This window comes from Meleagris gallopavo, chromosome 2, assembly GCF_000146605.3.
Source record: "Meleagris gallopavo isolate NT-WF06-2002-E0010 breed Aviagen turkey brand Nicholas breeding stock chromosome 2, Turkey_5.1, whole genome shotgun sequence".
NCBI lineage: Eukaryota > Metazoa > Chordata > Aves > Galliformes > Phasianidae > Meleagris > Meleagris gallopavo.
The window spans coordinates 44186520-44200436 of NC_015012.2; the positions used below are offsets into that span (position 1 = coordinate 44186520).

The 13917-nt window shown below is 35.3% G+C and overlaps 1 protein-coding gene across 5 annotated transcripts in view; it reads right to left on the minus strand.

Annotated features, from left to right (window-relative positions):
• Positions 1 to 13917, minus strand: part of MAP3K4 (mitogen-activated protein kinase kinase kinase 4) — an 88006-nt gene that overhangs the window by 13555 nt on the left and 60534 nt on the right. For 2 of the 5 annotated variants that reach the window (XM_019612873.2, XM_031552446.1), the window contains 8 exons: positions 13730 to 13891; positions 12659 to 12792; positions 10952 to 11030; positions 8392 to 8470; positions 6297 to 6393; positions 5281 to 5397; positions 1748 to 1848; positions 165 to 245 (listed from right to left, as the gene is read on the minus strand). In XM_019612873.2, the coding sequence (XP_019468418.1) occupies positions 165 to 245; positions 1748 to 1848; positions 5281 to 5397; positions 6297 to 6393; positions 8392 to 8470; positions 10952 to 11030; positions 12659 to 12792; positions 13730 to 13891 (850 nt within the window). The remainder of the gene's footprint in view (positions 1 to 164; positions 246 to 1747; positions 1849 to 5280; positions 5398 to 6296; positions 6394 to 8391; positions 8471 to 10951; positions 11031 to 12658; positions 12793 to 13729; positions 13892 to 13917) is intronic. The other 3 variants (XM_031552443.1, XM_031552445.1, XM_031552444.1) reach the window with 3 other exon arrangements.

A 13917-nucleotide genomic window follows, 5' to 3' on the forward strand; every position in this document is an offset into this window, starting at 1 on the left:
TTATGCTCCAAATGAAAAATAAGCCTTCTAGATTTCTGAAAAAAAAAAATCCCCTTTACAAGAACGAGGCTGGGAAAACCTTTTCAAATGAGCATTAAGATTGAGCACTAAAACATAGCAATAGCTTAGGATGTGCTACACTGCGGTGACTCCTAGACTCCTACCTTTGGTCTGGTTGATTAAGGTTCTGAGCTCCCAACTCCGCCGGGATGAGCCACTTGAATCTCCTTTTGGATATGATGGTTCTAGAGAAATTATACTGTCAGCATAAAAGTGGCTTTAACTCATTAAGGATTACGCAGTCATATGCAGCAGAAACTGAAATCTTACATATCAATAATATACCCTACAAGTATATAAAGCAGTGTAAGCTCCCAAATTAAAAATGATTTATCTTTAAAATCCAAGTTATGAGAGACACAGTTTAGCAGGCAATACTGGTGGTATGCGGGTGGTTGGATTAGATTATATCTTAGAGGTCTTTTCCAATCTTAACCTTAATGATTCTGTGATTCTATGAAAACTATTCTGAAATGAGATATAATTTATACAGGAAAAGAGCTCTCCTTCAGCAACTGAGGAAGCATTTCAAGTCGGCATGGAGAATCATATGTGGGATACAACTCAGCAGAAAAATAAGCTTCTAAACTTCCTCCAAAAAAAGACTTGATTCTTTTCAATCTAAAGTCAGTCTCCCATTAAAACATATATATTAAAAAGGGAATAAGTCTGTGACAAACAATAATTTCACTGTCTTCTTAAAGTAAAATAAAACACAGCACTTAGGATAAATTTCTACTATATTCGTTTTGCTTCATTTTGCAAAATGACCACAATACCAGCTCTGCTTTGTTTGTGATTTCATACTTCATTCTAATTTGCACAGAACACATCATCTTACAAGAGGAGGCTTAGGGGGAGATCTTCATTAACATGTAGGAATATCTGAAAGGAGGGTGCAAAAAAGACGCAGCCAGGCTCCTTTCAGTTGTGCCCAGTGCCAGGACAAGAAGCAGTGGGCACAAATTGGAACAACAGATGTTCCATCTGACCACCAGGAAGCGCTTCTACCTGCTGTGCAGGTAGCTGAGCACTGGCACAAGTTGTGGAGTATCCTTCTTGGAGATCTTCACAACACACCTGGACGTGGGTGTAGACATCCTGCTCTGAGTGCCCCTACTGGAGCTGGGTTGCAGCAGTGGACCCAGAGGGCTCTTATAAACTCAGCCACTCTGTGATTCTGCTTTTATTACCAAAAAAACCCGCACATACAGGGGCTGGGTACACCTAGAGGAACCCTGATTGAGAAAGTCACCCACACTGTTCTGGATTCAAGTAACAGGAAGTGTCTGTAGAATGAATTAAAGTGGTAATTAAAGAATTTGACTGGAAGCTCTTCACTGCCCCAGTGGGTCCGGTTTATACTTCGTTAACAGCACTTAGAAATTTACTATCTGATGGGGTGTAATTCAGCAACTATGGTACTCAGTTCATTTAGCATAATGTAACTTTGTAAGACACCAGGAAATTCCTTCGAGTATAATTCAAAAACAACATGGAAAGCAAAAGAACAGTTACATCTGAAAACAGAAGAACTTAAAGTATAACCCTGGAAGTTAAAAATCTAAGTCTGAATGGGAAAGGTGAAAAAAAACTGAGAGGGTTAAGGACTGGGAACAGATAAAAATATGTTAATGACATAAATCATCAGCATATTCAGGTCACAACCTAATATTGTGACAGTCACCTTCTCGCTCCTCAGTGGGACTGGAGTGACGACTAAGGGATCTGAACTGCAACTCAGCTGCTATTGAAGCCAGTCGGTCATTTTCAGGGACACTGGAACCCCTGTCAAATAAAGCCATCATACTAATTAACATTGCACTAAATAGCTACTAATGACAATTTAACTGCACTTTAAAAGAGGAAAAAAAAAAGCTATGAAGCCTAGGACATGAACCATGAAAGAAAAATTGATCCTGAGATGCAAATGGAAAAACCCCCAGCTATTTTTTCCCCAAAATGAAGACTTTTTATATAATTTTCACTATGCCACTATCTATGATAAAAACCACTAGCTTTTAAAGCATTAACTACATGAAACTGTTGTTGATCATAACAGACTCTTCTACTGATACATAACATACTAACAAAACAGTTGCTGCAAGACATGGCTGGTGCCAGGTATGGATATACAGTCAGAAGTGATTCAGCTTGGTGATGACCTGAGCCACATTATCAGATGAAGAATACTAATTAATTCATATGCTTCCAGAGCATGACAAGTACAAAGTCAAAGCCCATAATCACTAAGTAAGAACCAGCAGGTAGAAGCACAATTCAGCAGACAGGACACACAGTGTTAAATTATCCGTAGTCCAGGCCCTACCTTCTCCGAAAGCAGAATACAATTAGATATCTCAGAATAAGACCCAGATGAATAAGCATGTTGAAGGGAAAGAGAAACAGTACTGAGAGAAATGAGTTTTAAGCCCTTAAGTCTTCAGACACCTTTTTCCAGCTACCAAGATACTGATGAAACCACCCAGGTTTCACAGCAAAAACTGCAAAATTTTCTATGGTAGATCTCTTTTGCACAAGGTTCTCCTTTCATTTCTGAAGGCATGGAGTGGAAGAGCTGTGATTGATACCTCCTAATGTTTTAGAAGCATGAGCTAAACATTACTGGAAAATGAGGAACACTATTAAATCCTTCACTGACAGTTGATACAAGAGTTCTGTATGTATGAGAAGTCCTTCCTATCCTACAATATGTTTTTCTAATTAAATATTAAAAAAAAAAAAAAAAAAAGCAACACACACAACCTTGAGAACAAACCAGGACACTCTTTCCCATATTTATGTTCTCAGTATGTTTGTTCTATAGTGCCTGCAACTTCAAATAGACTGTTGAAGTTTGAGGAGGAAGTGAGCAAGTGAAAATCCTCAATGCTCTTTGGGAAGTTGAGCTTTTAATCAATAATACTAAGGAGATAAAGAGCAACATTTCTAATCGTACAGAGTTCAAAAACTCCTGATGTCTACTAAAATAAAGTAGTAACCAAATAGAAAAGTCTAAGTATCATAACTTTGAATGCAAATGTCTAAAATCCACATTGGTCTTATCCTAGCCACCCAAATCCTTTACTGCCTGCATCCATAAGGACTGCCTGAATGTTCTCAGGCACAGAAATAGAATCAAAGAGATATACTTGCTGAATTTCTTCCCTGATCCTGGATAAATATAAAATGATGATTAATATCATCAGCTAGCTCAGAAATTAAACATTTATATATGTCATTAGCACAAATGTAGTACAAATTTATACCTATCATCAAGCTCAACGCAAATAACTAAATATTACTACTCCTGATTTCATTTTCCAGTTATATTGAACAGCTGTTATTTGAGGGTTTTTTTAAAGCAAAACTTCAACAGAACTATGGCAGCATTTATGCACTATGCACTGCCCAATTCCATTGATGTATCAAGTTTCTACATTCAACCTTTTATGGTTATGTAATGCTTATAATCATGTCATAAATGTCTAATGAGATTCTGGAAAGAGCACAAAGTTTGTGCTTCTGCACTATTCCAGCAGCTGGACCCCACACCTCTTGCATACAGAGCCAAATGCCACTTTCCTGACCCAACAGATTCCACTTTTCTACTGGAGCACAAATAAATGAAATCTGTTCTTAGGACTGCAACGTATTACAAGTTCTTTTGACTACATTAGCAGCAGAAACTTGCTATAAATATATTACACTGTAATATTTGGCCATCCTTTTAACAAAACCAACCAAATAACAATCTGCAGATATCCTGTGTCATACAGGTGGTTAAGCAGTGTTACTTAAAAATCTAAGCACTGCATGAGAAAAAAAAAAAAAAAAAAAAACCAAGACACTTTAATACTAACCACCAGAGAAAGAAAATGTGTAGAGACCTACAAAAAATACAGGTATGAGAAAGAGGCATTGCTGTTAGACTAAAGCACTGCATTCACGTTGACTTTCATATTACAATACTGTATATTGAACTGCAATTAAAAGTAGAATTCTTATTTCTTTTCTTCTCAATGACTATCTTCTAGCACCAGAAAAAAATGTAAAAAGGCCAAACTACACAAATTTTGATTGAAGTGTGAAAGATGCACATACAGAAACCATGCCACTGTATTCAGTTGTGTCAAATTATAACGGTGACCATTTCATTTGGTATAAAATCACAACAAAGACTACAGATATTGAAAAAGAACCTCTTATCTCCCCTCAAAAAACTGTCTCCAAGCAAAGAGATACCTTGGCTCTAAGCACTGTAAATACTCAAGACAAAAATCATCTCAATTTGTTGTATAAAGTAAAAAAAAAAACAATCAAACAAGTTCTGCATTTGATTTTCAAAATCACAAAAAAACAAATTAATTTTTACCCTCTATGCATATAAAGCTGCCAGAATCTCCCAGTGAAAAATCTCTAGAATTTTACTTACTTGAAAGGGACTTTTCAAGTGCATAGCACTGCAGATTACTGCCTGCTTTGTCTTTTTTTCAACAGAGGGCTTAAAATGGAAGCATGAAGGATAAAAACAGATAGTATGAATGACAAAAATTCATGCCTTTTGTCAACAAAAAAGACTTGCAGGAAGGATACTACATACAAAGCTGCAATTTAATACCCTCTTAAAACCTTAATATGTGCTTTTGTTGTCTAGTTGGTATGGGTAGCAATTGAAAATCCTATTTATTGAATGAAATATTTTACATGTCTAATCTTGTTTGCCACCATCTAATGTTTCAAAATAATGATGGCAGATAATAACAATGCCAAAATTGTTATCTAACAAAACAAAAACAAAGATAAAAACAAAACAAACAAAATAAATATCACACCTTGGGTTGATTTGTACGTAAGAGTCAACTTAGTGCCAAGTGTTAGTTATCAATACAATTCAGTAAAGATATACCAAACTGACTAGATTATGTTAATTTAATGGACATTTTCAACTAAGTGAGTTTGTTATCTACTGACTCCAAGTGTCAGAAGCACATGCTTAAAATACAAATTTGGTTGAGAGATTTTAATTCTGAAAAGGGGTTTATCATCAGTATCTACAACATAAGATTCTACTCAAGTCAAACAGGAATGAAGAAGTGGAATATATACGATGGGGTGGAAAAGCACGGTGCAAATGATCTACTGGAATGCAAGTAGGTGGAAACAGTTATATGGATGATGTAAGTAGAATGAGGCTGCTATGTCATGGAGCTGAGCTACCTGGTATCATTTGTACTGCTGACAGATTTGGGTTGAGCTGAGTCGCTACCGATGGGAGCGGGGCGACTGACAGTAACGTTGCAAGGGTTCCGTGCATCACAAGGGACACTCCGTGTGCTGTGGCAAGAAGAAAAGCTTCAGGAAAGAGTTCAAAAAAATAATAACAGATGGAGCTGAAAGTTTACTTGAAAAAATGAAATTTTGAAGTGTGCACATTGAGGCACTTTAAATGTCGTCCAAATACCCACAGGTTTTTCTGTGAAACAATCTTGGGTCTGAGAAGCCTCAGGAAATGTCAATATGTGCAAGAAAAATCATCCTTAAAATAATGACCTCCAAATCTTTAGATTAATCCCAGCATCTGCCAGCAGCTAAGCAATTCTCAAAAAAGACAAGTGAGTAGTTTGACTGTGCTGCTGTCCTTGAAAAATAAGACCTTTTGTATAAAAAGATGCATGGTGAGGTTTATATGAGGTGAGGTTTATTTTCACGTCAGCTCTTTCAAAGGGAAGCAAATTTATTCATTGTTTTTAGGTTGTCAAAGATTGATAATGATGCAAAAATGCCACCAAATTCCAGAATGCTACATTTTTTTAAATCTTACCTAAAGCTAAACTACAGAAACCACTATCACAGTCATGTAGACAGAGATTCTAAGTAGGGAAAGAAAAAAAAAAAAATAAAAAAATGAAGTCTTGCTATCAAGAAGTTTTCACTAAACTGAAACTTTTTCCACTTTTTACAGGGTTTTCAGGAAAGACAAAAAGGATACGAGTGACTTCAAAGTGGGGAAGCATGCACCAATAAAAACTGCAAAATAAAGGGGCAGAAGGAGAGGAAAAGAAAGAAGTTTTATTGTCTTTAAAAGCACTTCTTTAAAATTGAGATCACTAACACACCAGTTTTGTCCAGCAGTTTTGCCTCCAAGAGGAAAGATATGATGTTCCTCTCATTGTGTTTCAAGAGTCAGCAGAGCCACAAGATGATAAAATAGTTTAGAAACTAATGCTAAATACCTGAAGCCTTCAGGAGTGGGGATGATAAGATGAGGATTTGGTGGATCACTATGGCATCGAGGTACTTTCACAGGACGGGGACTGTTTCGATGAATAGCTGCAAACATTAAAAAAAAAAAAAAGGTAAGATCTTAACTCAAATGTCAGAAAAATTCTGTTAAGAACATTTCAAGACACAAAAGTAACATTAACTGCAAACTGTGCGCAAACCAGCACATATTTTCTTATCCTTTAAGAAAATACCCTAATCACTCAGATTTTAAATAAAGCCATTATAAAGCTATGAATAATAAACATTATTCACAGCATATCATGTAACACTTCATTAGAAAATAATTAAAATTCCCAAGAAAATGAAAAACTAGCAATTTGAAGATGTATACTTACTCGAATAAAACTAAATCCTCATTATTTCAAATTCATAGTTGAAAGGATGTTTTATCATCTTACTTCAAAGTAAATACTAGCAAATTGAGTAATAATTAAAAAGCAAACAACACTATTATGTCCATTTTGCATAAAAATTAGGTTTCTCAGACAACAGGAAGCAAAATGAACTAGGGAAAAAATACGTGACAGTTTTACGAATGCTAATGCTCTTCCCTTGGTAGTCTGCAAATAAATGGTGAACAGGAAAAGGGTCACACCTAAATCAGCCACACTGACCTTATGTCCAGCTCATTCAGTGCCCAGAAAAGTAGTTTACAGTGTTTTCCCATTCCCTAACCTCTCCCTAAGTAGTGAGAAAATTATGGTGACACAAGATAGCTGATTGCTCATCAAAACTTTAGACAGTTCCCTTTCTGCAAAGCCAGATTAATCATGGCAAGCTTGTTTTCTGCCTTGTTTGCACTACCAGGCTGTCAGGACCAGTGCTGGTTTTCCTGTTATAATTTGCAAGGACACTAGCAGAAGGTAGAATCCAGCCCACAAAGGTGGACACATGCTGCTTCACAAAGGAAAAAGACAAGATGAAACACCAGGAGACTCCCTGTTGTGTATCTATAGGCAACAGCATGAATGCAACTGAATTCTCAGCTTTAGGAAAGGGGGCAAAGATCACAGTGGGTTTAAGTCACTCAATACTGAATACAAATGGAACTAGGAGTTCTTTTTTCCTCCTGATCTCGAGACAGAAAGGAGTATCTTCAATAACTGCAGCGAGGATATATTTTATGTTCAGTTATATTTATTTACAATACAGTATAAAAAGTGAATGTACAGGTTTTGCATCACAGTACAGAATTTGACTAATATATATTTTAGGCAATACTTCTATCCAAAGAATTACGCTGACTTAAATTGTGAAAAGTTTCTCAGTTACAAGAATCCCTCAAAAAAAGTAAAACTTTCCTAAAATACTGAAGAACTTCCTCTCGGCCAAGTCAAATTACCCTCCCTACATGCCATTGGCCATCAACCCTATCCAGGAAGTGGGCATCAGGAGAAAGACAGGAAGATGTGGTATTTTGAAAGTTAAACCACTCAGTGGAAATTGGGAAGAAGAAGAGAGGAACAGTGCTGAGAGAGAAGTGTGTAAAAGAGAAACACAGCTGAGGAAACATCCTTCTTTTCATGATAAACAATGAAATATGTTGATCTTCTTCTTATGCCAAACAAAAGTATTTTTTAAGCCATGACAAACTCTGATATTGGAGAACTGATTCCCACAGCTCTATCTCATGCCACTAAATATAACTACTCTATACCTCAACACTTATATAAAAGTCTGTCAGAAGTGTGAACACCTGCAGCACCACAAAGAAAATTTGGGAGAGGGAGCTGTGAATGTCAGAAGTTAAAACTGCTTCTTTAACCAACTTTTAGAAAACACAGTCCTCCAGAAGATCTGCAAAACTTCACAGGGATTCAAGGGCAAAATCAGATAAAATCTGTAACGCTTCTAAATTTCTTGAGTAAAACCACCGTTTATCTACATTTCCCTCAGACAATCTCAATTTCCCATCAAGAATCACAAAAGCTTTGAAATAAAATCTTTATTTCTCTTTCTAGCTTTTTAAAACTAATTTACAATCAAAATTATATAGCAATAGCAGCAAAACTGAAGAACCAACACCAGTAACTTCTGCCTTACCAAGGTACAGACCTGTAACAGGACTGTGAGGTTTTCCAATAACATGGCCAATGCACTCATTCATCAGAGCTTGTAAACTCTAGAAAATGCAAACAGAAAATGTTGTGATATCTTATATTTCAAGAGAGTTCATAACAATATGGTAAATCTCAAAGTAATAAAAATATACTGATTAAATATGTAGTATCTCAAAAACTACACACTTCATTCCCCAGTCTACCAACAATATTAAACTCTAGGATGCATACAAGGTTTTGACTTTTTTTTTTTTTAATTTACTTATTTTATTTTATTTTTTTACATAGAAAGTCTTAATTTTGCCTTATCTGTTGACCTTGGCAAAACTCAGTAACCATGAGAACTGAACAATGATTCACCATAAAAAAATATTTCATAATATAAAACCAGTGAAACTTACAATTATCCATCACTAATAAAAATGTACAATCAAGCATGCTAGAACTAAGAGAATGTTGCAACAACTTCTGGTGCCTTCCCTCCATACTCTGACCCCCCTCCTCAACAAGAAACAGTGAAAGAACATGGGTGAGAGTATGACAGCCTGAATCATAAGAGGAAAGTATGTAAAACAATGAATATGATGCACTGCACAGTAAAAGAAATCCACTTTCCTAACCTTCCCAAGAAGTAAGCAAAACTTTTGGGAAAGAATGTTTATTAGTCAAATCACTGAACTTAGGCTCAGGTAATCTGAGCTTGATTATGAGTTGCACTCATAATTGTCCATATAACCTCACACAACCTATTAAATCTGACTCTGATTCAATTTACTTGTCAGAACACCAGGGATAAAATTTATCTTCACAATAATGAAATAAAATCATGTTCTTTGGTACAGTTGCTATGAACGCCATTTCTAAATACCAGCCACTCACTGGTCAACATTTCTTCTAGAAATTCAAAAACATTCTCAAGACTGGAACTTGAAGTCAGACTAACTGAAGGAACAGTGATTAAATTAAAAAAAAAAAGGGTTTAGTCTGTGATTGGCACATCTTATCAACTTAGACTGAGCTTAAATCTATCTCAACTTTAAATCTAGAGCTTCAAATCCAGACCTCTTTTTAATGCCATCAGGTATATGTATGCATACATACATATATATGTATCTTACATAGTTTGAATAAGAGATTAAGATTGACATAGGCATTTCTAGGTAAAATGCTGTAAACTGGTGTTATACAGCAGTCAAACTAAACTACCATAAAGGACTTCAAGTAATGCTCTCCAAAACTGAAATCCAGCTTTAACAAAGCAAAACTTCGGAAATGCAGTGAAGGTTTTGTTTTTTTTTTCCCTCTCTCCCCTACTTGTTCCATGTCCAAATTTAATCTATATTACATAATATTGGCTTTGAATTTTTTTTATACATGTGAAACCTCTGTGATAAAAACCCTATTTGAGGAAATGCCAAGGTATTTTAGATAATTATCAGTCAACAAACTAACTCACGCATGATTGCTTGTTAGCAGACTTTCATGGTCAAGAAAGTATCAGTTCCACTTATGGACAAAATTACCAATTATCAATGTCACAGGCCACATTATTTCCTCCTTAGAAGCTTCCTCATAAATAACAATCTCTAGCAAGATAGTAACACCAAAATACACACACATTACTCTTCAAAATAGCAGATACCTTTGAAACTGTGTCAAATCAGATAAGTAAAGCTAAGGGACTACTTCCTGAAACTACAGTATTACTGTATTACCATCACAAGCTTAACCTTCTCATTTAGGCAGACAACTCTTTTACAACAACACAGACACAGAAGAACAAAAACGTAACTTACTTGAGAGCTGTTGGCAAAAATATAAGTAGAAACTATAAACTACATAGTTTCTGTATTAAGCAAGACTAAAGTGGCTGGCATAACAGATCTTGAAACTAAAAAAAAAAAAAATCAGAGAGACTTTGTGGCAACTCTACTTTCACTTCTCTGTAGTACTGTATCAAGATCAGAAATAAATTCTCAGGATTTTATTTCCACAGAAGGAAGGGGAAGGCAAAGTAATGAAAAAACAAACAAACAAACAAACGAAAACCAGTTACAGTCTACTGGTATTTTCACAGTAAAAACAAAAGACATTCCTTAAAATCAATTTGATGTCATCATAATTTGAAGAAATACACTTAAGCGATTGTGCTTTTGTATTCATAAGGTCAGTGAACTTTGGGTGCAAGACTCAGAAGCTTGTATTCAGAAATTTTAGAATATCCACTTTTTTTTTTTTTAAACTCAGCAGTAAAGCCTCTATCAAATTTTGCTCCCCCCCCCAACAGACAGGCTTCCCAGGACAGCACAGGCAAACTGTCAGCAGATCAAAAATATTAATGCCAATAGTCATAACCATACATTATTCATAACTTTATGAACTAAAGAGATGTCATCATCATCATCAGTTTTACACAACAGTAATTTCCAGAGCATCTGTAGTCAGACACAGCTTTATAAAAAACACCCCTGATAACAGACAGTGATTGAAATGCTTCACAAATACTTAGAAATAAATAACAATCAGAATAACTTATTCCATACCAAGAAATCATCTTCTGGGAGAGCCGAAATAAATGCTGGTTCAATGGCTTGAAGAAAATCAAAACCTTGAGTTGCCCACCTATCTCAGAGATAGACATCATGAATTAATTCTTGATGAAAGCCATCACAAGAGTTTCAACATCAAAGAAAAGCAAATGGTAGCTATACAATTTTTTTTCATACTTTCAAGAGGAAAAATAAGTAAGAAAACAATTTAATATATTAAAGGTAACGTATTTAACTTATATTAATATTTGCTGAGTTACATGCAAATAAAGCCTGATTTTAACAAGGACGCTGTCAAATAAAGCAAGCAGATGGCTGAATATTGATGAATGTACTATACCAACCCATTGAATACTCATATATGTACTATCTTCAGGGATGGTACTGTCAATTCACTCACAATGTTTTAGGGTAACAAGCCAAAACACAATGTCCCCATCCTAAATTATCATTTTTGAAACTAGATAAAAAGAGTACCAATGATTTTTTTAAGAATCTGATCAGTACAAAATGGGCATCACTGGTTTCAGAGGCAGAGATTGGTAACAAATAATTAACTTGACTTGAGTGACTTTAGCTATTTCCCAATACTGCTAGCTAAAACTGGCAGCTGCAATCTACAAAGTACAAGTAAATTATAGCAGCTACCTAACGAGGCTATTCAGACATGCTTCAGACTATTCAATCTTTACTCCTCTTCTGCCTGCAAGTAAAACAGACCACCTCTAGGAAAGACTGATCAGCCCTATTTTTTTAAGAGAAAAATAAAATAAAAAATAAAATAAAATAAATAAAAAATAAAAACATTGGCAAGCACAGATCAATATAAAGCATCTACTATAAAGCAACAGAATTCCATAAAATTCTGATCTGTCAGCTGCAAAACACTACAAAACCAGGTAAAAAAATCAAGCTACAATATCATTCTTGTTCAGTCATCTCAGCCTCTAGTTTACATCCTCAAGATAATGAAGATAATGCAAATCCTCTTTTTTTCTTTTTCGTTTTTTTTTTTTGTGCGTTGTTAGCATCCAGCAATAGTGTTTCACAGCACTAACTCTAAGCGGAGTTTGAGAGACCGCTAGGCCCAACAGTACTCTCAACAGACTGAGGAAACATGCATTCTGATATCTATAATGTAGTTCTAGATATAGTTAGTTTAACTACGGCTTCATATCAATCTGAAGAATTTTCACCAGAGTGGAAACACTTCTTCCTCATCTGTAGGCCATACATTCAGAAGAGACTGATAGAAAGGACTTGTACAGGAGGCAAAATCTCTTACGTGGACATCATTTCTGCAACCACACAAAACAACAGTTCTTTCTCTGTACAATACTGTGAGAATAACTGTTGCATATACAGCAGTCTTTATAGACACCTGGTCGCATACTACTTTTGTCCAGAGCTAGTGGCCCACACCCAGTTTCTGAACTGTTTGAGTCCAATGATTTCCACTTTTTCTTCCTAACAACTAACAGGAGGCAAGATGTTCAGCAGAAGACTCTGCGAAGCAGCTGAGGGCTTCGTTTGGCTTTACGTATTTACAATTCAATTTACTTTCAAAAGTCAAGTACCAGAAGCATTAATACTTTAAAAGAATTGCTTCTAAACAATTAATCACTGTTCACAGCATGAAGAGTCCTGCAAATTATTTAAAAGTAACACAAATTACTATGACATTAACAAGTCTGCTGTTACCTGGGTCGAGTGCCTCGGCCACTCTCACATTTTGTTAGCACATAGTTCATCCATTTTCTGGCAAAGCTGATATACTTGTCTCCAATTTTCTGCCTGAATTCTCCAGACATCAGACGAACAACTTCTTTATGGTACTGTAAGAAATTAAAGATTATTTTTCAAATAATAATAGTAATATCAGAAGTATTATCAACAATATCCAAAAGAGTATTTGCAGGCTAAGAAAACTGCGCAGGGTAACAATCACATCCTATTCTCAGACAAAGTGATTTCATGCAAGCAGTTGCATAATTATAGAAAGAAATGCAAAAGTATACAACACAAAATGTGTTACAGTGAGGGGCAGCACTTAAGCCATATTGTATTATTGTGCACATATGGGCATATGCTGATGTTTAGTAGTGTACACAGCATTTAAGTAATATCCTACATAAATGCTCAGATCCGTAATCAGAGACTGAACTTCAAAGTAATGTTTATTTTCATTTGTATTGCAGATAATCCAGAGAAAAAAATGAGTTATATATATACAATTAAAAAAAAAAACAAAATCAGAAATACCAGATGTTTTTTTAGAAGACTATCATTAGAAGTATGTTAGTGTTAAAAAAAAAAAAATCTAGAAACTTAAAAGGTCACAATAATCAAATAAGGAAACATTATACATTATATAAACATGACATTTTCTCATCAGCACTGTAGGGAAAACACTCAAAAGCCATATTCACTACATCAAAGAACCACCATAAACTTTGAAAGGAAGGCTCTAGTGTCTTTTTATGCTACTCCTGGTTGAAAAACAGTGAGAAGCCAAGTTACACAATGACACTCAATACCAAAGATTTCTGATTTCATGTAGAACATAACTAGGTAGCAGAGCTTGCAAGACTACACTTGAATTTAGCAAGTTCTTAACACTTTTTAGAGTTTCAGACATTACTAATTGGAGTCTACAATATCTTTCTGTTCTTTTTCAATCTTTTTCATCATAGTTTTTAAGTGTTCTGATAGTTTCACGCCAATTCCACAAATCATATTATCATTATTGTCATTAACTCTTCGTTTCCTTACCTCAAATCCAAAATTGTAAGCCTGAATCATGGCTTCCCGGTAGTATTGCTGCAAAGTTACAGATTCAGATTCATCAACTTCAGCATCGAACTCAGATGTGAACATATGATCAACTCTGTCAATGGCACTGCTTATCTTATTGCATAGCTGCAATGCATCGTTCTAAATAACAACAACAAAAAAGGATC